General features: G+C 52.5%; 1 protein-coding gene across 3 annotated transcripts in view; it reads left to right on the top strand.

Annotated features, from left to right (window-relative positions):
- Nucleotides 1-1,874: 1,874 nt before the first annotated feature.
- ITGA9 (integrin subunit alpha 9) overlaps nt 1,875-27,917 on the top strand; it is a 357,855-nt gene continuing 331,812 nt past the window's right edge. For 2 of the 3 annotated variants that reach the window (XM_078432512.2, XM_078432513.2), the window contains exons 1-3: nt 1,875-2,303; nt 17,594-17,721; nt 19,527-19,633. In XM_078432512.2, the coding sequence (XP_078288638.1) occupies nt 2,119-2,303; nt 17,594-17,721; nt 19,527-19,633 (420 nt within the window). In that variant the 5' untranslated portion in view covers nt 1,875-2,118. The remainder of the gene's footprint in view (nt 2,304-17,593; nt 17,722-19,526; nt 19,634-27,917) is intronic. The other variant, XM_078432514.2, reaches the window with a different exon arrangement.

Genomic DNA, 27,917 nt, shown 5'->3' with positions numbered 1-27,917 from the left:
GTACTTATTTTAAAGGGATGTTGCGAGAATTGAATAAAATACGATGTGTAAGGTACTTGGCAGGTAGTAAGTGCTCAGTAAAGGGTGCTGTTCCTTTCTTTCCTCTCACTCTTTCCTACGGTCATTGGGGCTTCTGGGACCATGGGTCTCTTCTGATATGTGTGCAAGCAGCTGGGAGCAGGTGGTCAAGGAGGCAGAGTTCTCATTTTTTTTTTCCCCTTGGGGAGCCTGTATTGGAACTTAGGGCTGGTTTTGGAACATGGGTTCATGCAACAAGTAGGCGGTGAGTTCTGCTTTCTACTGACTCGAAGGGCATAGTGGCTCGAGGGAAAGGGAAGTGCGTCAATATAGATGTGGTATCGATTCTCAAACTTGAGCATGTATCAGAACCACAGACTGTTGAACACAGTCCTTTTGAACAGACATTTGTTCATAAGATATACAAATGGCCAATAAGCCCATGAAAAGACGCTCAACATCACTAATCCTTGGGGAAACGAAAATCAAAGCCAGAGGGAGATACCATGTCACACCCATTAGGTTACTACATATAAAAATAAAAAAATCCACCCCCCCCCCCCCCCGGAAAATAAAAGTGTTCATTAAGAACATGTAGAGAAACTGGAATTCTGTGCTCTGTCTGTGGGATGTAAAATGGTGTGGCTCTTGCGGAAAACATGGTTGTTCCTCAAAAAATTAAAAACAGAACTACCATAGGATCCAGCAATCTTGTTCTGGGCATACCCCCTAAAGACCCGAAGGCAGTTACCCCGAAAAGATAACCGTACCCTTACATGCACAGCTGTGTTAGTCGCATATTCACAATAGCCAAAAGGTGGAACCAACCCAAGTCCCCATCAAGGGGTCAACAGATAAGGAACACATGTTACACACACTATTATTCAGCCTTAAAAAGGAAGCAAATACTGATATCTGCTACAACACGGATGAACCTTGAGGGCATCATGCTAAGTGGAGCGAGTAAGGCAGCCACAGATGATTCCACTCACATGAGGTACCTCCAGCAGTGAAATTCACGGATGGGGAGGAGAATGGTGATTGCCAAGGGCTGGGGGGGTGGGGGGGCGTGGGTAGTTAGGGTTTCATGCATGTAGAGTCTCAGTTTTGCCAGACGGAAAAGTTGTAGAGACTGGCAGCGGCGGCTGCACCACAGTGTCAATGTTCTCAACGCCACAAAACTTACACCCAAGATGCTTAAGACAGTAGGTTTTATACCCTGTGCATTTTATCACCCTTACCCCTGCCCGCGCCCAGCTGGGCTACCCTGGAGTGGGACTGCGGACGCGCATTTCTGGCAGGCTCCCGGGGGACGTGGCCGTTGCTGCGGCCGAGACCACACCAAGGGATCCCCGGTGCAGGGGGCCAGGTGAGGGTAGTCGGAAGGGCAGGCCCTCGCTCACCCCCACGGGGCTCTAGTTGTCCCCCCCAAAGCACAGCTGGCGCCGGTGGAGCGCCTCTGTTCCTCAGGTGGACTCACAGCCCCGGCGAGGGACAGCAGACGGGCGGGGCCGGAGCAGAAGCCCGACCCGTCACCCGGCTTCCTTTGGTCCTCGCTGTGGGTGTGAGACCCGGAGGGAGCCGCTGACCCCGCGACCCCGCGACCCCGCAGAAGGGGCTGAGCGCGCAGCCGCGGGGCCGCGTCGGGGCAGCTGCCGGCCCCAGGGCGTGGTGGGAGGCGCCGCAGCCGCGGTGCCCGGGCGGGTGCCGGGCCCTCTCCGGCCGGGGCGCCCGGGGCAGGGGCTGGGGTGGTGGGGGGGGGGGGGGGGCGCGGCCGGAGGCCGGCAGAGGGCGCCGGTGCGCCGTCCCGCCGCCGGCCTCCGGGCCGCCCACCCCGCGGGCGCGCCTCTCCGCAGCCCAGCGCCGCCCGGCCCGGGACCGCTCGCGCCGAGCGCGCAGACCTTTCGGCCGGACCCGAGGACGCCGCCCGCTCCGGGCCGCCCCTGCGCTCGCCTGCGGCGCCCGCTCGGCCTCCCGCCCTCGGGCCCGCGCCGCGTCCCGGCGCAGAGCCCCCGGCCGTCGGCGGAGCCCGCGGCCCCGGCGCCCGCGCGCTCGGCGCCCGGCTCGCGGGGCACAGCGGAGGGCGGCGGCCGGCCGGGGATGGGCGGCCCGGCGGCGCGGAGGGGCGCCGGGGGGCTCCGCGCGCTGCTCCTGGCGCTGCTGGCGGCGGGGACCCCCGCGGGCGCCTACAACCTCGACCCGCAGCGCCCCGTGCGCTTCCAGGGCCCCGCCGGTTCCTTCTTCGGCTACGCGGTGCTGGAGCACTTCCACGACAACACGCGCTGGTGAGTTGCGCCCCGCGACCCCGGCCCGGCCCGGCCGCCCCCGCGCCGCGCTCCCCGGGGCCCGAGAGAAACGGCTCGGCGGCGCGCAGCCCGGCGGCGGACGGCGGGAGGGCCGGACGCCGGGCTCCGGTCCCGCCGCCGTCGCGGTGGGCGCCCGGGGCTGGAGGCGGCCGGGCCGCCGGCGCTGCCCGCGGTCCCAGCCCGGCGTGCGCGGGGACAGCCGCGCGGGCGGTCCCCCCTCGGCCTCCTAGCCGGCGGAGCGGGAACGCCCGCTCGCGAAGTAACTCGTCCCCTCTGTCCCCGAGCCCCCCCCCCCCCCCAACCTCCAGGCGAACGCCCCGGGACACCGGGCACTCGAGACGCAGACCCCTCGGTTTCAGGGAGCTCTCGGTGACACCCCACCCACCGCTCCCCGGCTTCCAGCCGCTCCGGTGCGCGGCGCCGAGGAAGCGCGGTAACCCGGGACGCGAGAGGGGCGGGCTGTGCGTGTGCAGGGAGGGCGTGGGGGCTCCCCAGACGTGCGTGGGAGCCCGAGGGGCCCCGTTCCTTCCTTGCGAGGCTCTCCGAGGACGCGAGCTGAGAGGGTCCGGGATGCTGGTGGGTGATTTCTGGGGCAGCCTGGGCCTCATTTCACCCGGGTCATCTGACCTGGAGACAAGCACCTTAAGTCTTGGGAGAAAGGATGTGGTTCTGCAGAGGTCAAGGAGTCCAGCTGCCCCCTAAGGGCTCTCCGCGCTAAGTGCCATCAGCTAAGGGGCGCAGAGCTTGAGCGCCCAGCCCCCGAGAAGCGCGGAGGCGAGGTTGGTCCTTCCTTGACCTTTTCCTGGCGGGGACTCCAACGGCACACAGGGGTCATTACCTCTTCATCGGAGAGCTGGGCGGTGGACAGTTCCCCCGTTCAAGGTCATGTCCCAGTGGGGGCCCTGGGACAGCTAGTGTGGGGTTGGTTTTATTGTGCGGTCACCAGTGCGAGTGTCCTTCGGGGTTGCAGGTTAGGAAGGCGCGGTCAGTAATGTGTGCTCCCAGCATGCAGCTCTGTGGGAGAGTCCCTGCTCCGAATTGGACAGAGGCTGACCCAAGAGGGTGGATTTGTAGATCTGAGTCCTCATGCATTCCTGGAAAAGGGAGGACTCCGTGACCAGCCAGCCCATTAAAAGTCATGTTGTTGGGCGCCTGGGTGGCGCAGTCGGTTGGGCGTCCGACTTCAGCCAGGTCACGATCTCGCGGTCCGTGAGTTCGAGCCCCGCGTCAGGCTCTGGGCTGATGGCTCGGAGCCTGGAGCCTGTTTCCGATTCTGTGTCTCCCTCTCTCTCTGCCCCTCCCCCGTTCATGCTCTGTCTCTCTCTGTCCCAAAAATAAATAAATAAACGTTGAAAAAAAAAAAAATTTAAAAAAAAGTCATGTTGTTTAGGAGAATGCCTCCAGGAGACCCGGTTTTTAAAGTCCCGCGTAGCCCCTGTCCAGTTCTATGACTCCTTCCCCACCGTTTACCCCAGTTGCTGAATTGAAGGCCAGACTATCTTTTCCTGCACTTGCCAAATACGCCTTTTAAATATTTTTATTTTTATTTTGAGAAGAGCGGGCAAGCAAGCAGGGAAGCGGCAGAGAGAGAGAGAGAGAGAGAGAGAGAAAGAGAATCCCAAGCAGCCTCTGCACTGTCCGTGTGCGAAGCCTGATGCAGGGCTCGAGCTCACAGACTGTGAGGTCATAACCTGAGCCGAAATCAAGAGTGGGACGCTTAGCTGACCGAGCCCCCTGGGTGCCCCGCCAAGTCCTTTTTTTCGAGTAAAGCGGGCTGCACACCTTTTCCATGTCCTGCACTCTCAGAGTCCACTGTGGGCTTTGGGTTTGGTAGAGAATGCGGCAGGAGCAGTGGGAGAACGCATCCCAGAATCCCAGGCCGGGCTCCTGGACCGTGTGACCTTGGCACAAAGTATGTGGGGAGTGCTGTCAGGAATCGAAGGGCTTCTGTGGGTGGGGGGCTCCTGAGGAAAGGCAGGCAGGAGAGCTGTGCGCTGTGTCGGATCTGTAGCTGGATCTGTAGCTGCACAGCCTCGTTCTCCTCCGGACCCTTCGATGGCTCAGCTCAAGGGAGAGGTGCCAGGACTCAATCACCTGGCTTTGGAGGGGCCGCAGGTCAAAGCTGCCCTGGCTGGGGAACAATTGGGGGCAGGGGAGGCAAGAGCAGGTTTGACCTGCTTTGTTTCAAAAAGGGCATGAGGAAAAGCTGTGGGACTGGGATAGGGCAGTTGCAGGAAACGATGGGCTGGCTTTCAACTTGGCACCCAGAGTACAGGGCAGACCCGGGGTCTGGAACTGGAGGGTAATGCTGGTGTATGGCCGTGGGGCAGATATGCCTGGGGTCCTAAGGAACCCATCAACAGCCAGGCTCCTGCTCTCAGAAGCGCGCTCTCTGCTTCTGACAGGAGCGTGCTGTTCTTTCCATGGGAGGGCTTGTCCCTATAGTTTCTCAGGAAGCAACTAAACTCTACGGAAATCTCTTTCAAGCAAAATTTCTTTTTCCGTTTTTGCCTCACATTGTCTTAATTTTATCTTCGTTTGGCTATGTCCTTGATATCTGTCCTCTTGCTGCCTTTTCCAACTACTTTCCTCCTTATCCTTTTCTCTCTTCTGCTTTCCTCCCAGTATTCTTTGTCTTAGGCCTTGAACATTATTCTCAGCTGATTATGCTGCCCAGACTTTGTAAGCCGCAGCTCTTGAAGCAATAGACTTCCAGCGTTGCCTCCTTTCTCCTTTTCTCTAGAGACTAGACTTGCCGTGAGGCTGATGAAACTTCCACCAAAGGCCCCTCACTCACATGGGCCCCCACCGAGCCCCTGTACCTGATTTTGTTTTGTATTTTCTTAAAGGTGGTCACCCTAAATTTACACGATTCGGGCCCTGTGGAATCTGGATCTACCCTACCTCTCTATCTGAACTTGTAGCTGTGTGGTTGGTTGATTGACTTAGCGACTGGTTGTTCGTCTCTTCCTACCAGGCAGTCCCAGGACCCTGGATCTTTTAGCCTTGCCTGAGGGACATGTAGGTTGTTTCCAATTCTTCACAATTATAAACAACAGCAGGGGTAAACATCCTTGTAACTAAAGCCTTGCGGACATCCTTAATTATTTCCTTTGAATAAATTCCTGGGCGTAGAATGGCTGGGTCTGGTGCCTTTCTTAAGAAATTACTCCTTAGCCTCCGAATTCAGTATCAATGGTTTAATAAGTCGGCTTCATGCTAATTAAACCCCTTTGTACAGGTAGAAGGATTTGTTGGGAGTAGGGCAGAGGAGCAGGAAGAATGTGCTGGAGAACACGGGGGGACAGCCCGGCCACCGGAGCCAGCATGGGCTTTGCAAGTGGCAGAGCTGAGGGTCTTTGGTGTTGGCGGACCGGGGCGCGGGTCACAGGGCTCTCGTATGCTCCTGCCAGCAGAGCTCGCATTTGTTCCCGAACCCCATAACCCAGCATACCTGTCAGTTCTTTTCTTTTTAAGCCAAAATTGTCACGATTTCTGTAACAGATGGGGGTAATAACCTTGCTTTTCTAAGCCTGGAGGCTTGAACACGGCTTCTGCAGTCATACTGCATTGAGAGCAGAGCCCCAGACCCAGCACCTCTCCAAGTGTTTGGCTTGAACGGTCCCTCTGTGGCCGTGCTCTAGGCAGTGACGGTTGTCCCCATGGCCAGGTGGACCAGGATATCCTGGACAGCGCTGCAGATATCATTTGTATCTGTTTGGATGCAAACATGCAAATGACTCAGTTTCCTCCTTTCCGACAACACTCCGAGGGTGTCTGCCTGCCAGAGCCAGCTTCCCCTCCTGTCCCCCCGCCCCTGTGCCCGGGGTCTCCTTGCACCCTTTGAGCCACAGTAGTAACTGCCAGGGAACATGGACAAAGCCGATTTCTGTCCCCTTCCCTTAGACATGTACCGGTTCTTCAGCTGCAGGGCAGACGACTGTAACACCCTGTGATATAAATAAATGCAGCCCCGGCTGGCGTCCAGCCCCCAGAGTGGGTTTCTTTCACACCCTTCCCCTGCCCTCCTTCCTCTGTGCCCCAGACGCCCTGGAGTCCGAGGTGGTTGGGTGCATTGGCTTCCTTTCTGGCGACGCGCTTCCTGCCCCATCTCCCGGGACACATCAAGACGGCTGTGCTCAGGCACAGAGCAAGTGCTCGGAAATGGAAGACACGCCGGCTTTCTGCTTTGTTAAGGTTGTCAGAAGAGCATTCAGTGAGGAATAGGAGGTAATTCAGAGCCAAGGAGAACACAACATTCTCAGTGTGCATTAAGGTTGAGAATGAAATGAACAAGCGAAGACGGTTCGGCTGCATTGCCAATGCCGTTACCATTGGCCAGGTGTATTGCTATTTAAATTAAAATTAATTACGACCAAACAAAATTAAGAATTCCCTTTCTCAGGTACACTAGCCACGTTTCAAGTGCTCAGTATCCGCATGTGGCTAGTGGCTGTGGGACTGGACAGTACACGGAACACTTAGAGCAGAAAGGTTGTTGTTTTTGTTTTTTAAGTTTATTTTGAGAGAGAGAGAGAACAAGCAGGGGAGGGGCAGAGAGAGAGAGAGAGAGAGAGAGAGAGAGAGAGAGAGAGAATCCCAAGCCGGCTCCACAATGTCGGTGTAGAGCCCAACTTGGGGCCCAATCGCAGGAACCGTGAGATCATGACTGGAGCCAAAATCAAGAGCCGGAGGCTTAATAGACTGAGCCACCCAGGCACCCCGTGGCAGAAAGTTCTGGATAGTGCTGGTTTAGAGCAACAAATTGTCTTAAAGGGCTAGACAAAGATCAACAGGCAACATGAGAAAAAGGAAAAAATCAACCCTTGGAGGGTTTGTGTGTCAAAACAAGTGTGGGTGCTTAAACCTAACTCAGAATTAGCAGTGGACAGCCAGGGAGGCTGACTTCTTTGTCTTTTCCCTGGTCAAACACTGGAGTGCTAAGGGGGAGGGATTCAAGAACGAAAACTCCACCCACTGTCTGATGGGTGAGGAGATCATGCGGTTCTAGCAACCCAGGCAAAATATAGGCTACGGGCTCTGATGGGAGAGAGGCTTGTCCTTGGGCAGACACAGTTGTTCCGACGGGCAGAGGGGAGACCCTTGTGAAGGTAGAACCTTGAGAAGGGGGACCGTGGCATCACGGGCCCTGCTGCACCCCATCTTTGTGAGGAGACACCCAGAAATGGCAGTGGCAGCCGGGCCTTCTCGAACCCCGTGTGATGGAGGTCTTTGCTGTCCCACGCCAGGCCCTCAGGTGGGAGTGTGGGTCCGCTTCCCCATCTGGCTTTTCTCGATGTAGCATTTTCAGACCTTATTCCTGGGTCTTACTGCCCCGAAGAGCCCGCTTCTCATGCTCTCAGGAAGGCGCGGTGCGTGTGTGAGGCCCGAGTTCTAAGGGGACCCAGAAAGTGTCTCTTGGGGTTTCCGGGGCGTTTCCCTGGAGATCTGGGGCAGCTGGCAAGGGTGCTGTTTGCAGAGCTAGTGCTGATCGTTGGCCTCCGGACTGAGGCAGCTGTCTTGCCCGGGGGAGAAACTTCAGAGACAAGAAGATGACTTTTCTCAGCTAGTCACTAACAGCTCTGGGTGTGAGGGTGTGAAGAACTGGGCCCCCGCCAGCTCTGATTCCCCGCTGACGTCCGGAAATGGTCTTTCTCTGATAGCTTTTACTGTGATTTGTCTAGGGAACATGTTTTCATGTGTATTAGAAAACAGTCTCTGTGTCGCTCTCAGAAATCAAGGGAGCAGCCTGTAACTTTAAGAAATAAAAATCAGCGATTCGATCAGATATTATCTGCTGGGCATCTATCTCCAAGAGATCAAATGCTCTCACAGGCATGATAGTCTTTACTTGAATGTTTGGGATCGCCTGGCTAGTGGTTTCCAGTGTGCCAGTCAGACAACTGGAGCTTAGGGTTCCACGCCTTGTCTGAAGCCTGCCCCAGCCTCGGTGATCAATGCACATTGTCAGTGTGTGTCCTCGGGGAGCAGATGCTAAGGCAGAGGTAGGAGTGCAAGGGACGTGTTAGGTGGGGGGACAAGGCCTGGGGAGGAGCAAGGGGGAAGGAGCAAGACCGGGCAGAGAGAGCCTCAGACTGTGCTGTTGACCTGATTAAGATGTCCACCAACTTAACAGGACGCCCCCCCCACCCCCGCCGCAACCATGATCGTCATAATCAGTCACTGGCTGCTGCCCCCTGGGCGGAGTGTGGCCTCGGCTTGATTGCTGTGGCCTTCCTGAAGGGGCTGCCAGTGGGGACTGCCAGCTGACTTGCAGCTGAATGGCACGAGGTGGCACAGGGGATGCACGCCTCCATGGTGGCCACGGAACCCGTCATTTGTGGATTGCTGTGTTAGGAAGGCAGGAGATGTGCTCCTTGGCCAGCAGTTGTGGCTGGGGATCATCTGTGCCTTATTGCACTGGGTCAGCACGGGGGACATTAGAAATCTGGCCTGAAGCAGACTCCAGAGCATTCTAGCTGCCAACTTTCACACAGGGCGCCTCTTCCTGACTTCAGAGAAGTCACAGGTGAGGGATGGAGGAGAGAGAGACCCCCCCCCCTCCCCCATTACCTTGAGCCATCGGGCAGCTGATGAGCTCCCGACCAGAGGGAGCAGCAGCACTTCCTTCCTGGGACTTCACAAACCACAAACCATGAAGCCAAGTGGGTTGGTGACCAACCAAAGCAGAAGAAAGTGTTTTATCAGGACCTTCCTTTTTGACAGAACCTTGGAAAGTGAATCCAAGATTGGGAAAGATCTGGAGTCTTTGAAACTACAGCCTCACTGGGTCCCCAGTTTGTGCTTTGTGGGGGAACGTTAGAAGGGACTCACGCTGTGAGTTTCAGTTCCCAGCAGAAACAACATGGTGGCCGCAGCTATGCACTTACTGAGTCCTCAGCAGGTGTTGAGTGCTGTTCTACGTGCTTTATGTGCTCTAGCTCGTTGAATGTTCCCAAGTGTCGGCTGGTTGTCATCCCAGCCCCCATCACGAAGGAGAAAACAAACACAGAGGTGTTGCTTGCCCAGGTCACCTGGCCAAAGTGGTAGGCTTGGGAGTGTGCTTATGCCTCTCACAGAGTCAGGAGTCTAAGTCTGGGGCTTCAAGGCCTCCAAGCATCTGTCTCGTAAGGTTCTTTCCTTCCCGGCTTTTCTGGAAAAGTGTTGGAATTATAGCAGTGGTAACTTCCCTGTGACATCCTTTGGGGTACGTATTCATGATCCACTGGGCACAGGTGGAGGGATTCTGGGGGTTCTGTTTTCCAGAGATGCTTGATCACTGGGTTAAACAGGGACCCAGTGATTCTGCCAGGGACATTTGTAGGCCTGCTGTCACCCCAAGTCTGTGTGAAGGTAAGAAGTGTCTTAGGAAAGATGGCACATTCTGGACTATTCCATGTATTCATCCTAATCCCCCTGGGCTGAGTTTGTTACCTTCTATCTCCATTTAAGCAGCTTAGTTTGGGGAGGAGCTGGGGAAGGTAGCCATGGCAACCAGCGTTTAGCACTCACCCCTGGATTTATAGCTTTATTGAAGAAACCCACACCGACTTTCTGCACGAGCGGCCGACACGCGAGACAGGATGACTCGTGTCCCCCAGAACCTGAAGATAACAAACACAAAGCCAACCTTCTCCATTTCCGCACATCCCTTGGTACGTTGGAGCCCGGGTGGCCTCTCCTACCCTGTCCTGGATGTGTGGTGTTCCAGCGCTGCGGGGTGCACACCCCCTGGAGCGAAACTGGCGTGGTGCAGGGTCTTCTAAAGGCGGGACTGCACCTCTTACCCACCGGGATGGCGCCTCCAGAGCGAATGTCCCAGGCACGGGGAGCGGGGTTCTTCCTGGCTCTGCCTTCATCGTGGCCCCTGATTCCCCAGCAACAGCCAAACCCATGGTTTCCAGGCCATGAAAGGGGGGCTTCTGAGATGCCCAAGTGCCTGGTGGCCACGAGGGTGGGCTTCAAGGTCAGCCCTGCCCCCGGTTGGCTATTTTAGCCTCGGAGACGTTTGTAGGACCGTCAGTCCCTTCAGGTGTTCGAGTCCTTGTTGAGCTCTTTGGAAAAGAGTAATAATAAAGCGTTTCTCTCCCCGCATTGTTGAGTGCATTAAATGAGATGATCGCTGCAGAGCCTGGAACACAGCCTCCAGCACAAAGGAAACCCTGGGTAAGTACTTACCCTATTGTTACTTTGTAGGACACCCTCGATCAACACTGGTAGTTACTCTTTTTGTTACTTTGATTTGACTTGTGGAACGAATGGTCATCTTTATCCTGACTTTAGATGCTAAAAGAGTTTGCTTCTGGTACATTTGTTGAATCCTTTATTCATTTATCACGATCTGAGTGTCAATACCCAATACAGAAATGAATGAGATAGTCTCGTGTTAAGACGCACCCCTCATTATGTGTGGTCTCTAAAATTGTGGTCATGCTCTACGTAAATCTGCATTTCTGTGTATTCATTTACATGCTGTCTGCTTCCAGAAAGGCCCTGAGATGGCTCCTTTACTTGGAGACCCGTGGGACTGTCCATCCCAGGGCTCTGCAGGCCGCTTTCTTCTCTCAGCAGGTGGGAGGCCGCCCCTGGTATGGGGAGCTCTGGCCCCCATCCTGGGCTCCACATAAGTCTGGGAGGGGGTGGTGAGAATTCTAGCAAAAAATAAAAGTATTGTTCTTGGAGAAGAAAATCATCACGAGAAACTACCAGGAAGACCTCACGCAAGGCTTTTACTCATCTCCGTGATGTCTGTAGCTTTCCTCTCTTGGATTTTAATGTGTCCTTGATGCTCTTAGGTGGGGAAGGAAAACATTGGCCCTTTCACCATGCTTCCTTCTCCAGCTGCTGCTTCTCAGTGCATCTGCCAAGACCCGAGGCCCCGGCCAGGGCAGGGCGGCAGGCTCTGAGGGCCCTTCACTCCCTGCCAGGGCGACCAGCAGGCTGATGCCTCTCCAAGGGCGGGGCGGCGGGGGGGACCCTGCCTGTGTTTCTGCTCTTCCCCAGTTGGGCATGAAGTCACCTGTTTCATTCTCAGACTTAGCATTTTCTGAGCTGGATTATTGCCAGCCTTTTATGAGTACTCTATGTGCCAAGGGTGCTGTGCTCATGGTTACTCTGTTGCAGTGGGAGCTGTGGCTGAGGTGCGGAAGCCAGATCCAAGGTTATCCAGCAAGTAGTCGGACGCTTAACCGACTGAGCCACCCAGGCACCCCTTTTGTGCCAGGTGCTTTATAAACGTTGTCTTCCACCTTGCAAGCACCCTTACTAGGTATATTTTTATTTTTTCCCATTTTACAGAGGAAGAAGACCGAGGCCCGGAGTAGTTAAGAAACTTGCCTGAGGTCACATAGCTTATCAGTGGTTGAGGCAGAACTTGAACCCTGTGCTTCTTGCCAAATTACCAACCTGAGTAATTTGCCCTCAAAGCTTAGAATTCTAGTGGAACTATTAGTTTCAACCCCCTAAAAAGCAGTTAGTTATCCAGTGTTTTGAGCTGGAGCCTCAGTTTCTCCAAACATGAAAAGAGGAACTTCCGAAGCCTTTTGGGTCCCCAGCTTTAGTTGGCAAGCACTGGCCCCAGAGTCTCCTCTCTCTGTGGGGGGAAGGGTTCCGTGTGGTCAGAGGTGGCTCCCTGGCCCCAAACAGCCCCCTGTCTGTTCAGATCTCAGCTGTTTTTTGCCCGGGGATTCCTTGGGTGGTCCTGTGGGACACGCAATGAACGAATTCCACGCCTGTAACTGAAACGTGTCTCTGGGGAAGCTTTGGCTTTGGCTTCAAATGCATGAGCGCAAACCTAATGCATTTAAGGTTTTCCATTCCCAGTTGTTGTCCTCCTGGCTGTGATTTCGCCCTGAGGAATCACTGCTGAGGTATTTGTGGGTAGGGAGGGAGCCTTCCCCAGGGAGGCAGATCGGTCCTCTCCTGTTGCCCGCTTGCCAGGGAGTTTACCTGCCGTCTGCTCCGGTGATGCGAGGGAGGGCTTCAGAGCTGGTGGGTGGCCGGAGTGGAGCTTTGTGGCCCGCTTTCCCACACGTGTCAACCAGGGGGGTGGCTGTGTCGGAGAGGCGGAGTTTGGAGGACTGGCCACGGATGCCCCGGGTTTAAATCCCAGCTTGCCAGCAGCGTAACCACCGTCTCTGAGTAAAGCACACATGGGAAGCTGCCCGACAGGGTTGCCTTGAGCAAGAAATCAGACAACCCGTGAGCATAACCCGTGTTGGCAGGTGGACAGATGGGCCCACATTTCCAGACAGGTGTGTGAACTACTCATTAAGAGAGGCAAATCTGGGGCACCTGGGTGGCTCAGTCAGCTGAGTGTCCGACTCTTGATTTCGGCTCAGGTTATGACCCCAGGGTCGTGGGGTTGAGCCCCGTGTCAGGCTCTGTGTTGGGTGTGGAGCCTGCCTGGGATTCTTCCTCTCTCCCTCTCTCTCTCTGCCCCGCCCCCTCTCATGCTCTCTCCCTCTCTAAAAGAAAAAAAAGATAGGTGTTGATGATTTCTTCTTAAAAAAAAAAAAAAAGCAAACCTCTGGGCATCACTGTGCTAGCCACATACGCGTTTTAGAAAAGCGAGGACGTGATTGACATTCAGCCTGATGGGGAGGAGAAAGGGCTTCTTTCTATTTTAAACCCCTGTTCTTTGGCATGACAGAAGCTCCAAATCAAAGTGTTAACCCGGGAACCACCCGAAGAGCCTCGTCGAGGGCTTTTCTTGGGCAAGATCACACTGTGGTGGCTGGCTGCAGACTGGTCGCCCTGCGCCTTCTGGGTCCCTTTTCCTCCTTTCTGGCTGACGTGGGGTGGGCAGAATAGGGGGGTGGGCAGTGCGCTCGACCGCCGGGGTGCGTGCTATACCCCGCTTGCCCAGATCCTGCGCCCTCCAAGTGCCTGATACACCCTGATCGTCCTCGTCATTAGAAATCTAAAGTAACGAGTTAAGGAGAGGAGTCTAAAATGTCCTTGAAGTTTGAGCGCATCTTTAGGGGTGGGATAGGAGCAGGGTTCCTTTCTCAAGAGTCATCCCTTCGTACTGGCTGCAGATGGAGCGCGATTATTTGTCGTCCACGTAGGGGGTTGTATAGCGTGTTAGCCTCCGCATCGCCGGGAGGGCCGGTTAAGACGCGAGTTCTGATTTGGGGGGGCTGAGGCCTGAGGTCCTGCTTTTCCGTCAAGCTCCCGGGCATTTCCCCTGCTTTCCCTGCTGCTGGTCTGAGGACCACACGTGAAGTAGCAAGCAAGGGTGAGAATCGGCCTGATGGCTTGTTGATGGGAGCCTGTTGGCGGGGACACCTGGGCCCTTTCCTGTGGCAACCGTACGAAGGAAGGAGCCATCTCAGTGTCGTGTCGAAGGTACCGGGGAAGATTGTGGGGGGCTCTGGGAAGTGACGGGCTGTCTCTTTATAACGCAGAGAATAACAGACGAGAAGAGGCGGATATGGCGTCTGTGCGGTGGCTTGTCCTGAACTCTGGGCGGTCGCACGCTCTGTCTCTCGGGATCGGCCTGGCAGACAGCCAGCTGAACTGACTTCAGAAGAGACCGGCTCATGGGCTGGCCTACGGCAGCGGTCTTGCTGCTGGGCAAGCAGCCCCAGAGCTGCCCCAGAGCAACGCCAGGCTGGGGAGGAAGCCACAGCGTTCTGTAAACACAGAGATACAAGCCGGGGCTCCACCGTGCCGCCCCCGGGAGCGCATGTGTGTGTGCACACGCCCCCTTATCTCCTGCTTCGTTTCCCATTGCAAAGGACTTGGAAAAACCTTCTCGTCCGACCGGCTGACGGGGACTTGGAACCAAAGGGTTGTTATCAGTGCTCGATCAGCCATCGCTAGGACCGCTGAGTACCGTGGGTTTGGAAGGGGAAAAAACTCATCCAGCGGATCCTTTCTCCACCTTAGACTCTGATACGAACTTTGTCCCTCTCAGTCTCCGCTCTGGGCTGGAAGCACCGGCGCCTGGGATGTCGGCTCTCCGGGGTCCCTTCCCGGGATAACCCGTGACCCCGGGTCTGTGACTCCGGCCCAGTGGCACTCTCTGACAGGACCGGGGCACCAGTGCCGTTTTGGGGGATGCGGTGGAGAAACAGCTTGCTCCTTGCAGCCGTTTCCCTTCCTCGCTGTGTGAATACTTCTCCCCTTCGTCTAATTTTCGTGGTTTTTAATAAAATGAATTGCAAGTGGCATTTATTCGCCGAGCTAATGTAAATTTGGAGTTTGTGGGAACTCGTGGGCCCAGCCCTGTCCCGCTGGGGTTTCCGAGTGCGGGAGGCGTTTTATGTTCCCAGGCTTCTACAACCTGACGCGTGGAAAGGCAGAGGACGGTTCGGCAGTTTCGATCTGTCAAACTGCTAATTCTTGTCACCTGTGAAAACATAACCGGCCTTATCGCGAGCAACCCTCTGCTGGCCCCGGTGGCTCTGAGGCTCAGCCCCAGAAGCCAGGGGGGAAGCCGGTCCCTTAATGTGGCTTTCTTCTCGCCGGGGTTGCGTTTTATGTGTCATCCTGCGTTTGAGCTGGAGCCGCCGGGAGCCGGCCCAGCCGCCCGCCCTGCGAGGGAAAGTGCTCGCTGAGATTTCTGGCGGCTGGGGGTGCAGCCCTGCTTCTGCCTGCGGATTCTGCAGCTGGGGCCTCCCCCCTCCCCGGTGAGGCTGCAGGAGCAGGGAGCAGCCGGCCAGCTTCCCGGGGTGCTGCTGAGGGGCCCCGGGGAAGCTCGGGGATCCGTTCCTCTCACCCCCCCGCCCGGAATCGAGCACCAACTCTCAAGACCACCCGGCAGGAAATGCTCCGGTGAGGGTGGGTCTTCCTTGGCTCCGTGTGTCCCCGGAGATCCTTGGTGATCCTTTGTGTCGTCAGTGTGTGGGCGTTGAGGGATTGGGCTCAGGGCGCTGGGAATTAAGACAGGACCCACATTCTTGCCGGCTCAGTCAGTAGAGCGTGCGACTCTAGATCTCAGGGTCGTGAGTTCGAGCCCCACGTTGAGTGTGGAACCTACAAAGACAGGACCCACGTCCCTTCCCGTGAACCTGATACCATGTCTCTGGGCCGGATTAGTATGGGTGTCCAGCCTTTGCTGAGGGTCCATCTGAAGGTCCCAGACTTTTGTTATCTGATGTATAGATCTCCACTCCTTTCAGCTGGGGTGCTGGGGAGGGAACACCATCACTCTGCTGCCAGGGTAGGGGTGGATATCATGACCCCAAGGTGAAGGTGGCTTTCAGGACCAAGTGAGGGGAGCCTGGGCCACATCTCCAGGCAGGCTCTCTGGGGTCATTCTAACCTCTGCTAGGCTGCTTTTCCACAGACACGTGAGGGGTAACGCTTTCTGTCGCAGGGTTAGGGGGCACAGCACACTTCACGATGTGCCTGGAACCTTTCCAGGTGAACGGCATCTCCTTTCTAGGCTGCTAGACATAAGGAGCAGGTCATGTTCTCATTGAGCAGTGGCTTGGAATTTTCTACTCTTTGGACATCGGTGTAGGTCTTGTTCAGGGTCTCACCTTACAAGTCCTCTTCCAAATGGCTTGTGGCTCAGCATACCCTGCCTGATTGGTGCCGCTTAGTATTCTAAACACTGCTCTTGTGGCGCCTGGGTGGCTCAGTCGGTTAAGCGTCCGACTTCGGCTCAGGTCACGATCTTGCGGTCCGTGAGTTCGAGGCCCGCGTCGGGCTCTGGGCTGATGGCTCGGGGCCTGGAGCCTGCTTCCGATTCTGTGTCTCCCTCTCTCTCTGCCCCTCCCCCGTTCATGCTCTGTCTCTCTCTGTCTCAAAAATAAAAAAAATAAACATTAAAAAAATTTTTTAAAAATAAAAATAAATAAATAAACACTGCTCTTGACCACTCTGGAAACAGTGCATACAAATGCAGGACAGAATCGTTTCTGTGACATCTGTAGGGAGCTTGTTGCTAATCCCCCCCCCCCCCCCCCCGGATGTTCTACGTCCACACAGCCCTGAATATGTCTTGTCTGTCTTCTTAGCATGGCTTGCTCTTTTCCTCCAGTGGGGAGGGGCCCTGCAGGGGCCATCCTCCCCCACCCCACTGACCCCGGCAGTTTCCGGTTCAAGATAAAGGATGTAGAGCTTCCTCCTTGCCCTTATTCACATGTGAACTATTCTATCTCTGGTTTGCCTTGGGACAGAGGATGTGGTGTATAATTCGACACTCCTGTTGTTTCTTTCCTATTGCCCCCTAAGTATGTATGTTTTGTGGGGGGGGGGGAGGGGAAGAGGGGGGCACAGAAGAGAAATGGCATCTCTAAATTTCCTGCTTCTTATTTTTTTTTTACTAAAGCATCCCACACATCCAGGAAAGTACCCATGTCATATATATGCAATTCAATGAATTATCATAAATCTGAGTAGACACTACTCAGGTTGGAAATAGAACATGATAAGCACCCCTGGAAAGCCCCCTCTCCCTAGCCACACCGCCCCCCTTGCTCCTCTCCGGAAGTAACCCATAGCATGACCTCTAGCACCAGTTAAATTTCACCTGCTCCGAGCTTCAGATAAGTGGACTCAGTGAGTACCCGTTGGCCCTCCTGTCTTTTGCCTGGTGTTGTATTTGTGAGATTTACCTGCGGAGCTGTGGTTGGCCAGCACTTGGCATTTTCATCCCTTTCGGTTTCGCCTTCTAGTAGGTGTGAATTGGCCTCTCACTTGGGTTTCTCTGACAGCTAATGCAGTTGAGGATCTTGTCTATGTTCATTCGCCATTTGGTTATCTCCTTTCGTCAAGTATCTGGCCCACTATTCTATTGGTCTGTTTTTTTTTTTTTTTTTTTTTTTTTTTTTTTTTTTATTGATTTATAGGAGTTCTTCATAGATTGTGGATAGGAACTCTTTGCTTGGATGTGTTCCCAGCCAGTCTTAAGCTTTAAATGTGCCTGGAGAGGGGCGCTTGGGTGGCTCAGTTGGTGAAGCCTCTGACTCTTGATTTTGGCTCAGGCCACGATCTCACAGTTCATGAGATCGAGCCCTGTGTCGGGCTCTGTGCTGTCAGTGTGGAGCCTACTTGGGATTCTCTCTCTCCCTCTGCCCCTCCCCCACTCATGCTTGTTTTCTCCCTCTCTCTCTCTCTCTCTCTCTCAAAATAAATAAACATTTAAAAATAATGTGCCTGGAGAAAATCTAACAGGCCCACTGTTGGAGGCCCTCCCCCTTGGGCCCCCTAGAGCATTCAGGCAGCCCACCCACCACTGGGTGAGGGTTTAAGCATCGGCCTCCTGTTTGCCGGTACTGGGTTGTGACAGAATGTCCTTTCTTCTTGATGTGCAGGGTCCTTGTGGGCGCACCAAAGGCAGAGTCCAAGTACAGCACTTCAGTGAAGTCCCCCGGGGCTGTGTTTAAGTGCCGCGTCCACACCAACCCTGACCGGAGATGCACCGAATTAGACATGGCTCGAGGTGGGTGGACGTCACTGCCAAGGCGGAAACGGGTTCCGTGCCCTCCCACTTCCTCTTTTTCTTCTCAGGGTGGCCTGATCATTCATCCCCTCTCCCTTCCTTCCTCCTTCCCTTCCTCCTCCCTTCCTTCCTTTCTTCCTCCCTTCTTCCTCCCTCCCTCCCTCCCTCCCTCTCTCTCTCCCTCCCTCCCTTTCTCCTTCCCTCCCTTCCTCTTCCCTCCCTCCCTCCCTCCCTTCTTCCTCCCTCCCTTCCTGTCTTCCTCTCTTCCTTCCTTCCTCCCTCCCTCCCTCCCTCCTTCATTCCTCCCTCTCTCCTTCCCTCCCTCTCTCCTTCCCTCCCTCTCTCCTTCCCTCCCTCTCTCCTTCCCTCCCTTCCTCCTTCCTCCCTCCCTCCCTTCCTCCTTCCTCCCTCCCTCCCTTCCTCCTTCCTCCCTCCCTCCCTCCCTCCCTCCCTCCCTCCTTCATTCCTCCCTCTCTCCTTCCCTCCCTCTCTCCTTCCCTCCCTTCCTCCTTCCTCCCTCCCTTCTTCCTCCCTCCCTTCTTCCTCCCTCCCTTCCTGTCTTCCTCTCTTCCTTCCTCCCTCCCTCCCTCCCTCCTTCATTCCTCCCTCCCTCCTTCCCTCCCTCTCTTCCTCCCTCCCCTCCCTTCCATCCATCCATCCATCCATCCATCCATCCATCTGTCATATGCTAGGTACCTGTTACTCATTAATCACTGAGACATACTGGTGAACAAAACAAAGACCTTACAAATTAGTGGGCCAAGAGACATTAAAATGCGTAGTTGAGTGCCAGAATACCAGAGGGGAGGTGGGTAGTTGATCTACACCTGATTGGAAGGATTCGCGGTAGTTAGCTGGGCAGGTACGGGAGGCAGAACATCCAAGCTGAGGAAGCGTGTGCCCTTTTAAAGCTCCGAGTGAGGGCAGTGCAGCTGGGGTGGTGGGCGGGAGCGGAAGTGGAGGGGGTTGGCAGGGTGGGCTGGGGCTGGCTCACACAGGGCCCAGTCGGCTGGAGTCAAGTGTTAAGATTTCATGCTGTGCATGAAGGGGGAGGCCATTAAAATTTATCGCAGGTTTTATATTTTAAGTAAGGAAAGACGTGGTAGACTTCAAAGCTCACCTTGTAGTCCAGTGGAAAATACATGGTCCATCATCTTTGGGATCAGGTGACTCTGCCTGGGTTCAGAGCCTAGCTCTGCTAGTTACTAGTTGGGACTCACTGCGAAAGTCCCGCAGCCTCTTTGGCCTCAGTCTCCTTGCCTGTAAAGTCAGGACTAAGATACCTACCTTACCTGACTACCTTGAGAAGGACAAATGAGATAATAGAGGTGACACATATATCTGTACATAGTGAGAGCTACTTCATGATAATCCCTTCACGTCCTCACCTTCCCCAAAGTTCTTTCCCATCTAGAGCTTCTGATTTTTTTTTTTTTTTAACGAAGAATTGTCATGATACTCGTTAGCTGAAAAGGAGAGGTATCCATCGTGCCACTGTGTTCTTTAGTGCCGCTCAAAATGTCCGGTTTGCAAACTGCTTATTACTGGTACATAACAGATGAAGGAGCTAGCTTCAGAACATAAATCACTGCACCACTTCCCTCCTCGAGGAAGTCTTGCGATGAAAAAAGTATTGGCCGAATCAAACGGCATGCGTCGCGCTGGAGTTGATTTCCATTTTGTTCCAAGTTCCTTATTTCCTCACTGGCAGGTAACCAGCACTTGGACTGTAGACCACCCTTTGAAAAGCAGCCAACGGAACGTCATTTCTCAAAGCAAGTCTGGCTTTTCTCTTTTTCATCCAGGGAAGAATCGGGGCATGTCGTGTGGAAAGACCTGCCGGGAAGACAGGGATGACGAGTGGATGGGGGTGAGCCTGGCCCGGCAGCCCAAGGCTGATGGCCGCGTGCTGGTAAGTGCCGTGGGGAGGGGGCGGCACTCTGAGGGTGAATGACTTCTAGATGCCTTAGGAAGGCTGGGCGGCACGGTGACAGGGGCATGGCCTTGAGGTTGTTGCCCGTTCTGGACTACTGCTTGAACAGATGACTGATCTTTTTATTTTTTTTCATCTGTCAGATGCTCAGTGCCCGTCCCGGGGTGCGGAGATATGGCTGTTGAAACGTGATCGTGTTTGTTGCATAAGTATTTTTGTGAATGTGTGTCTTTTAAGTTGAGGTATAGTGAGCATAAAATGCACAGAACTTAAGATTGTAGTTTTATTTTTGACAAAGGTACACTCCTGTGTGACGCCCTGACCCCCATCGAGTTATGGACTATCTCTGTCATCCCAGAAAGTTCTCTTATGTTCCTTACGAGTCAGTCCTCCCACCCCAGGGCAACCGCTCTTATGATCAGTACTACCATGGATTCCTTTCGATTTTTCTAGATCTTCGTATAAATGGAAAGCTACCTGTGTGCTCTTTTGTCTAAGACTTCTTTCACTCAGAATACTTCTGAGATTAACTTGTGTGTATCAGCAGTTTATTCCTATTTATTCCTACATAGTATTACACGTTAGGAAACCCATGTTTTTTTTGGCGCTCTACAGTTGACCTTTGAACAACATGGGTTGGGACTGCATGGGTCCACTTATTCGTGGATTGTTTACAGCACTCTAAGTGTATTTTCTGTTCCGTGTGATTTTCTTAATGTTTTCTTTCCTTTAATTTATTGTAAGAAGAGAGTAGTACATAAAAGACACAAAATCTGTGTTAACCTCCTTTGATGTTCTTGGTCAACTGTTAGGTCAACGAATAGGTCAACTATTCATTAAATTGTCGGGGAGTCAAAAGTTATATGCAGATTTTCAACTGCATGAGAGGGTCGGTACCCCTAACCCCCACTGTCATTCAAGGGTCAACTATATTTGGCTTCCAAAGTGCATGTGGCCTTCTCAGGTCCGTTAGGTGCGTTGAGGAGGCGCAAAGAAAAGCCTTTGTCCTGGAGGCTTTTCGAGAGCTACACCGTCCAGTGAGGTAGTTGCCAGCCACGTGCAGTCTGTGCATTTTAAGCCAATCTAGTCAAAAATTCAGTCCTCTGTACTAGCCACATTTCAAGTGATAAGTAACAGCATGTGGCTACTGGCTACTGTGTTGGACAGCGCACAGAGGAAACCCTTCCGTCACCACAGAGACTTTTACTGGACTCCACAAGACAGGCGTTTGTAACTGCCTCAGAAGTTTTGTCCACTTCTTCCTTTTTCTTTTACTCTTTCCTATGGAGGTATGACCCTACATACCGACACACGCAACTTGATGCGGACGGCTTGGTGGCCTTTTCATACACATGCTCCTGCATCCCCGTTGCTAAGGCCAGAGTGTTCCCCTATGCCCCTCTCCACTGAGAGAACCAGCATTCTGACTTCATAGGCCGTTTCTTTTCATTGGCTTTTCTTGGAAGCTGTGTGAAGCGTTTTCTCATAAAAGCAGAAGATCAAGGAGGGAAAACACTACCAGCTGCCGTTCATTGAGGGCTTCCTCCGGGCCACGTGCTGTAAAGTTGAGGGTTTATATATTTATATTTTATCCCAGGAGAAACAGGTTTTCCTTCAGGATCTAGGCAAAATGTTTCCTTCCCTGCCTGAGGAGCCTGCTTTTGTGTTAAACTTCTCCATGGAAGAGGCTATTTGTGTGAATTCGGCCTGCCTTCTCACCACAAAGTTAGCATCTGCCCCTGGTCAGGCCCCTTGGGGGAGGGAAGAAGCAGCTGGATGCTGTCACCAGTGTGGAGGGACCTTCCTACTGGAACCACTGTCGGTCTGCGCGGGGCCCCCAGCCCCTCTGTTTGTCTCTGTGTCCAGTTTGCGGGCTGCCCTGGACCATCTCCAGGCCTCCAGACGTAGTGGCCTGACCCTGACTGGACAACTCGGCCCCAGGACGGCTGGAATGTTGCCCGCCATCCTCTAGAAAGGAGGGAAGAAGCTGCTCCTTCTATAAATCAGGGTGGCCTGAGGTCGAGACTCAGCACAGAGGCGGTGGCGGTCTGGTGGAGGCACCCCACACGATGCTGCAGGGCGCGTGGAGCCTAGAGCCAGAGGTTACTCCTGTGAAAACGTTTCTTCCTCCCACAGAAAGATGAGCTCTGTGCAGCCAAGAGCTTATTTCCAGAGAGTTCTGTGTCACTGCCAATCAGAGGAGGGGGCCACCTCTGGGGACATGAACGGCAGTGAGGATCGTGGGGATGAGTTAGCAAAGGAAGCTGAGAAGGCGGAGCTGGGGCTCAGGGTGATGGTGCCACGACAGGGTAGTCTGCCGTCATAACCCAGTTCTCGTTCATCGCACGCAGAGCTGTGTTCCTCACGTCTTACACGAGCCCGGCTTCATTCAATAAGCCATCCTGTGGGTGCTGGGGGAAGAGGGCACCCAACAGCATCCGTTCTCCTCATGGCTTTGTGTTTTTCACTGTGGTCAAAGACACAAGCTAAAATTTACCATCTTACCTGTATTTTTTTTTTAATTTTTTTTTTTCAACGTTTTTTAAAATTTATTTTTGGGACAGAGAGAGACAGAGCATGAACGGGGGAGGGGCAGAGAGAGAGGGAGACACAGAATCCGAAACAGGCTCCAGGCTCTGAGCTGTCAGCCCAGAGCCCGACGCGGGGCTCGAACTCACGGGCCGCGAGATCGTGACCTGGCTGAAGTCGGCCGCTTAACCGACTGCGCCACCCAGGCGCCCCTCATCTTACCCGTTTTTAAACGAGCAGCACAGTAGTGTTACCGGTGTGTACATTGTTGGGCTACAGACCTCTCAACTTCTTCACCTTGTAAAACAAACTCTGCATTGAGCGCTTACCCCCATCCCTCTCCCCCCCAGTCTCTGGCAACCACCGTCCTGTTTCTAAGAGTCGAACTGCTTTCGATAACGACGTGAGTGGAATCATGCAGTATTTGTCTTGCCGTCGGCTTATTTCGCTTGGCACGATGTCCTCAAGTTTCATCTGTGTTGTAGCGTGTGGCAGTATTTCTTTTTTCTAGGGCCGAATACTGTTCTATCCACTGATGGATGTTTGGGTGGCCTGGTTGTTGTGAACAGTGTTGCTATGACCACAGGTGTGCGATGATCTCTTCAAGATCCTGTTTTCAGTGTTTTTGTATAGCTGTCCAGATGTGGCATCACCAAACCCTATGGAAATTCTATTTTTAATTTTGTGGAGGCACCGTCACCCTGTTTTCCCACGGTGGCCGTGCCGTTTTACATTCTCACCAACAGTGCACAAGAGAAGGGTTCCAGTTTCTCCACATCGTTGCCGACAGGTTTTTTCTTTTTTTCTTCTTCTCTTTAAGAGTGGCCATCCTGATGGGTGCAAGATGGTGTCTCATGGTGGGTTTGATTTGAATTTCCCTAGGAATTGGTGATACTGAGCATCTTTTCACGTGCTTCCTGGCTATTTGTATGTCCTCCTTTGCCCATCTTTAAGTTGGATTGTTTGTTGTTGTTGAGTTGTCCCGGTGACTTTTTGCACCTGTGGCGTCTTGCTAGGAAAGGCTTGTCCTGAGTCTCCTCTGTTCCCAGCCCCCTCCGTCCTCCCAGTTTAGACTCTGCTTCCTCCTTGAGGCCTGTCATTGGTGACTGCGCTTTCTGGAATAAGCCTAGCATCTTGTGTGCCATTGGGAACTCGGCATTATGTTGTGACCTTTGTAAGTATAGTTTATCTTGCATGTATGCCTCCTTTTTTATGGAAGCTGCCTGGGGAGAGACCGCATTTTTTTCACCCTTTGCACTGTCAGTTATCAGTGCCTAGAGATGGTCTCTCTAAGGAGGGGTATCTAAAAGTATGTTTGAATAATGGAAGGGCAGAGTGTCACTATTAAAACAATTAGAAAGCAAATCAGCTGCCATCTCTTCTTGGTGGCTGAGTGGTTGATGGAAGCATGAGGCAAAATGCTACAAAACAGCCCTAGAAATGATAGGTGACAAGGTACAAGGAATGGTGACTTCATCCATATTTACATTTTGGAGGCCTCGTATCCATTTGCTTTTTCTTTAAGGTGTCAAATGTACCTGTCAAGGCTTTCTGCTAGGCAGGTATTTGCTTTAAAATTAAGCACAGGAAGATGCGTGTTATTCGAACACACTTTGAGCACGCAGGAGGTACCTGGGGTGTGAGCGTGGGACCTGTGTCCCCATGGAACGTAATATTGGATTCCACGGTGGCTTTGAACAGGGGGAGGTGGGGTGAGTTTTTTTTTTTTTTTAAATGGCACCAGGTGCTGACTTCCAAGTATAGAACAGATGGAGAATTTGAAAGCCGCGACAGGGAGTCAAGTGTCTCATCGACAAATGACGTTTTCTGAGCCCCGAACCCGGCAACCAGCTCTGGTGGGCTGACTTTGGCTTAGTGTCTGCAGTCTGGGCTCATAGGTGTTGTGGTGCCTTCCTGTTTTCCTCCAGTCTTCCTGTTTTCCATCCAGATAATACCAGATGCAAACACAGCATCGGGATTAGGGGCAAGGCCCTTCCCACGCTGTCTGCCTGCTCCCCTGTGTGCAGACGACCGTTTAAGAAATAGAGAAGAAGCAGTCTTTGTTGCCATGGCCACCCAGGCACTCTGCATGGGCACGGGCCCTTTTCTTGGATTTGGGAGGGCATCTCAGGATGTTCAAGTCTGATGTCTTCTGCTTGTCATTAGTCTCCAAGGCTCAGACAACAAATAATTGAAGCATCCGGATTATTCCTCGTGGCAGCGGCATTCTGGGCTCTATGCCTCGTCCTTCCTAAACATCAGGGAGGCCCCTGTCTGCTCACGACTTCTCATCTGTCCACTTCTTTCAAAGCCGCGGCATACGGTGTTGCGTTTACTTCCATTGCCGTGTTTCCTGGTGGTGATGGCTAGAGAACGTCTAATGTGCTATAACACATACGGAGGAAAGTACACAGATGATTTGTGTTCACTTCGATGAATTGTCATTGGGTCGGCAGTCTCAGAAGGACTTTCCCAGCATTCCAGAAGCCCCTTCCCTGGGCCTCCCAGGCTCCTCCCCCCAGGGCTGGGGGGTGGGGGGGACTTCCTTGCCGGGTGGGGTGTTCTCGGTGGCCTGGGGCCTGGCCCTGGCTGTGCAGGGTGGACCTGAGGCGTGGTAACAGCTCTGGCCATCTGTGTAAGAGGGTGGGGTGGGGACCTACGTGTCTTTGTGGCTGAGCCATCGGGAGAGGCCCAGGATCCTCCCACCCCCTCCCCCAGAAGGACGTGCTGTTTCCATACAACAAAAAAAGACCTTTGTGATAAATTGCTCATTTTCTCCTTTTTATTTTTTTTGGAGGGGGGGTAGTAAAAAACAATCCTCATAACTTGAAAGATGTCAAATTCTAAGGTTTGGGGTAATGTGGGACCATCTTCCCCTTTTTAGATCATTTGGAATCTGAGTTTGATTAGTCTTGTTGTTTCTAGAGAATGCGCTTCTTTTCCTGTTCTTCCCTGCTCTGCCCCCTTCCTCCCTCATGGCAGAACTCATTTGGAGAGATGGATGGGGTTAGTAATCCTTTGGAGACAGTCCCTAGGAATTTTTTTTAATGTAGGGGTCAGATTGACATGTGTGTGTATATATAATGATAATCAAGGCTAAACAGTCTTTTCTTTCTGTAATTTATATTCAGAAACAGTCTTCTTTGTTTTCCTACATGCATACTGCCTTTGACACTTTGATCTCTGACCTCACAGTATGCCTTAATTTTAGTTTAGTTTACTGTGAAATGCAATATTTGGATTTTCTAGGAATTCTCCAAGATCACTCCTTAAACAATTTATGGCACTTAAAAAAAACAAAACAAAAACAAATGAGGAGACAGTAAACTAGACATTAAATGCAGAATGTCCTTCCTTAGAAGAGTCAGCATGCCCCATGATAAATACCCGCCCCTTTGTATGGTCTCTCCAGCCCAGAAGTACAATAAAACGTGGTAAGTCCTGGAAGCCAAGGGCTTTGCTGAATCTATAAGCTAAACTGGAAGTAATTTGCCAGCCAACTAGATAAGTGATTCAAGTTTGCAAGCCATCAGAACTGAGTCAGGGCCAAAAATTTAAGAAATCAACTGTTTGGTGAAATGGAGTGATTATGTGCTTTGCGATAGATTTGCACAGGTCCTTGAGAAACTATGCTGTCGGCACAAAACTGCATCAAGTGGGGAGGAATGAAGGTGGTTTGCAGTATAAGGAACAACAAGAGGTCTTCCTGTGTAGTTTAATCTCACAGGGCAAGCACCAATGTGTGGGCAGATTCACATTTCCGGTAGTTTTGCCCTTGGGCGGTGAGGGGCCTTGTCTTCAAGGGTCCTGCGGGTAGTGGATTTGAAGGAATGAAGAGCAGAGAGGCTGGAAGGCAGTGATTTTCATCAGAAGATGATCTGAGGGATGACCAAGCCCCAAAGAGGCCCCTCTCTCCCTTGGTGACCTGGGTATTTCATTCGACCCCAGAATGGTTATCTCAGGGGTGTTGGGACCTCTGGGTAGGCCAGTAACAACAGCTACTAGATCTCCCTCAGGGGGTGGGTTTGACTGCTCCTCAGGCAGGAATGGGAACTTTTTTAAAAAATTTATTTATTTTTTAATTTACATCCACATTAGCATATAGCGCAACAATGATTTCGGGAGTAGATTCCTTAACACCCCTTACCCATTTAGCCCATCCCCCCTCCCACCACCCCTCCAGCAACCCTCAGTTTGTTCTCCGTATTTAAGAGTCTCTTATGTGTTGTGCCCCTTCCTGTTTTTATATTATTTTTGCTTCCCTTCCCTTATGTTCATCTGTTTGTCTCTTAAATTCCTCATATGAGTGAAGTCATGTGATATTTGTCTTTCTCTGACTGACTAAATTCACTTAGAATAATACCCTCTGGTTCCATCCACGTAGTTGCAAATGGCGAGATTTCTTTCTTTCTTATTGGCAAGTAATACTCCATTGTATACATATACCACATGTTCTTTATCCATTCATCTGTCGATGGACATTTGGGCTCTTTCCATACTTTGGCTATTGTCAATAATGCTGCTATAAACACTGGGGTGCGCGTGCCCCTTTGAAAAACCGCACACCTGTATCCCTTGGATAAATACCTAGTAGTGCGATTGCTGGGTCGTAGGTAGTTCTATTTTTAATTTTTTGAGGAACCTCCATACTGTTTTCCAGAGTGGCTGCACCAGTTTGCATTCCCAACAGCAGTGCAAAAGACATCCTCTTTCTCCACATCCTCACCAACATCTGTTGTTGCCTGAGTTGTTAATGTTAGCCATTCTGACAGGTATGAGGTGGTGTCTCATTTGGTTTTGATTTGTATTCCCCTGATGATGAATGATGTTGAGCATTTTTTCATGTGTCAGTTGGCCATCTGGATGTCCTCTTTGGAGAAGTGTCTATTCATGTCTTTTGCCCATTTCTTCACTGGATTATTTGTTTTTTGGGTGTTGAGTTTGATAGGTTCTTTATAGATTTTGGATCCTAATCCTTTATCTGATCTGTCATTTGCAAATATCTTCTCCCATTCTGTCGGTTGCCTTTTAGTTTTGCTGATTGTTTCCTTCATTGTGCAGAAGATTTTTGTGTTGATGAGGTCCCAGTAGTTCATTTTTGCTTTTGTTTCCCTTGCTTCCGGAGACATGTTAAATAAGAAGTTGCTGGGGCTGAGGTCAAAGAGGTTTTTGCCTGCTTTCTCCTCTAGGATTTTGATGGCTTCTTATCTTACATTTAGGTCTTTCATCCATTTTGAGTTTATTTTTGTGTATGGTGTAAGAAAGTGGTCCAGGTTCATTCTTCTGCATGTCGCTGTCCAGTTTTCCCAGCACCACTTGCTGAAGAGACTGTCTTTGTAACATTGGGTATTCTTTCCTGCTTTGTCAAAGATTAGTTGGCCATACGTTTGTGGGTCCATTTCCGGGTTCTCTATTCTGTTCCATTGACCCAGATGTCTGTTTTTGTGCCAGTACCATACTGCCTTGATGATTGCAGCTTTGTAATACAGCTTGAAGTCGGGGATTGTGATGCCTCCAGCTTTGGTTTTCTTTTTCAAGATCGCTTTGGCTATTCGGGGTCTTTTGTGGTTCCATACAAATTGTAGGATTGTGTGTTCTAGCTCTGTGAAGAATGCTGGTGTTATCTTGATAGGGATTGCCGGAATGGGAACTGTCAAATGGAAAATGGACAAGGTTTTCTAGTGAGACAAGGAGGACCCTGAAGCGGTGGGTTCCTCCGCGGTAGGCAGCACCT

The sequence above is a fragment of the Panthera onca genome, chromosome C2, assembly GCF_046562875.1.
Source record: "Panthera onca isolate mPanOnc1 chromosome C2, mPanOnc1 haplotype 2, whole genome shotgun sequence".
NCBI classification, from domain to species: Eukaryota; Metazoa; Chordata; class Mammalia; order Carnivora; family Felidae; genus Panthera; species Panthera onca.
Note: the sequence above shows the minus strand (reverse complement) of the source record. Positions and strands in the feature narration are given on the sequence as shown.